The following is a 1,743-nucleotide window of genomic DNA, read 5'->3' on the forward strand; positions in this document are numbered from 1 at the left end:
TTCAAAAAGGTAAATAAGTATTTAAGATTTTAATGTGGACTATATTTGAGATACCAATACATTTATTATTTCAGATCATGTTAAAATAAATTTGAGACTCCAAGTTTGAAAAGTGTACTATTAGCAAAAACATGCAAAAGAAAGCTTTTTGACTCCAATTATATTTTTGAAGGTAGTAATTATATACTATTGACTTATTCATTTTAAAATGTATGAATAATTTAGTATGTGATTTTTATATTTAAAATTAAGAATAAAAAATAATTCTTTAAGCTTTAGATATTTAAGTATTCACTATTGAGTATTTTAATGTTGGATTTGTGTATGTTTTAGATGACTCAGATAATTTCATCTCAAGTCGTTAATTCAATTTAAAACGTCATTCCAATGAAATTGATAGAAATTCAAATGGTTCAAATTCTCCTGATGAAGCATGTAAATCTACTAATTATTATCAAGCTGAGAATTCTACACGCCAAAGTACCTCAATACTTATTTATGTTTTAAGATTAATTTTATATTGTAATACTTCATAGGTATTTGTTATTAAAATCATTATATTTATATTATTCATTTTTTTTTTTATTAATTTAGTGCTTTCACTGAACACTCCTCAGATGTCTAATACAGTAAATAAACCATATGTTAATTATTCTGCTCAACCGGATTTTACAGTTACTGGTAATTCCCTGGGTAATTATTAATTAAGATTTTAGACAAAAATAATGTATATAATATTTAACAGTTAATATTATTTTTTGTAGGTTCAAATGTCAAACAATCTATAGTTTATACTTCTTCGTCCCCATTTAAAGTAACTTCAGAAATTAATGATGACTATCCATCAAACAATATGATGAATGAACCTAAAAAATCAAATAAATATAATTCTGGTATGTTATAAAAGTTATATAATAACTAATAAGTGATCAAATCAGTATAAGTATATGTACCATAAAATGTAAAAATGTGTGCTCCAGTTCTTAATGCATTTAAAATTATTGATAGTTCAAAAAGATATAGTTTTATGTTGTTGGTAAGTTATATGAGTTTTAGAAGTAAGCATTAATTTCAAAGAAACATGTAGTCATGTAGATAATTTTCATAAATTAACACTCAATAAGGTTGAGCTATATAAATATATATATATATATATATATATAATCTTATAAAATATTAATTAGGTATTTTTGCATCTCAAATACTTAAAGTTAAAGCCAAGCTAAGTAAATGTATGTTTATGTATAGATCAGTTGTTTGTATTAAATAATTATAAAATATAATAAAAAATTTCAATTATATTTTTTACTAAAACGCCAATTATTAATTGTATTCACTTCGCATTTTTTATGCACAACAAAATAGGGAATATATTAGTTTGGTAAGTTTTAGGTTCAAGTGGTATAAATATTAGATACACAGAAAAGCATATGTATAAAGAAGGGTCTAGTGGGAGGTCTACACCTTTACTACAAGATAACATTGAAATAGTGGCACCATCAGTACTTCCTTCTACTATGCAAAGCTTTGATACTGGTTAGTATAAATTTAGAAGTGTCCTTTTCTTTATTGTTTTATTATAAATTTGTTCTTATTGTTAAATATCTTTTTTTCTTTATTACAGAAATTGTTAAACGTATATTACAAGTAGTTTCTAAAATAAGTTATGATGTTGAAAGTTTGGGTCAAAAACTGTAACAAATGGATAAAAAAAATAGAAGAAAGTTGTTTAATTAAATCAGC

The 1,743-nt window shown here is 23.5% G+C and overlaps 1 protein-coding gene across 3 annotated transcripts; it reads left to right on the plus strand.

The window, feature by feature from the left end:
* Positions 1-64: 64 nt before the first annotated feature.
* Positions 65-1,743, plus strand: LOC112681908 (the record flags this gene model as incomplete). 3 transcript variants are annotated; one of them, XM_025552262.1, is given in 6 exon segments in its annotated part: positions 65-172; positions 334-480; positions 595-693; positions 765-893; positions 1,393-1,536; positions 1,625-1,743. In XM_025552262.1, coding segments are annotated over 5 exon segments (447 nt in total). In that variant the 5' UTR covers positions 65-172; positions 334-479.

This window comes from Sipha flava, unplaced genomic scaffold, assembly GCF_003268045.1.
Source record: "Sipha flava isolate LNK unplaced genomic scaffold, YSA_version1 19983_pilon_pilon, whole genome shotgun sequence".
NCBI lineage: Eukaryota > Metazoa > Arthropoda > Insecta > Hemiptera > Aphididae > Sipha > Sipha flava.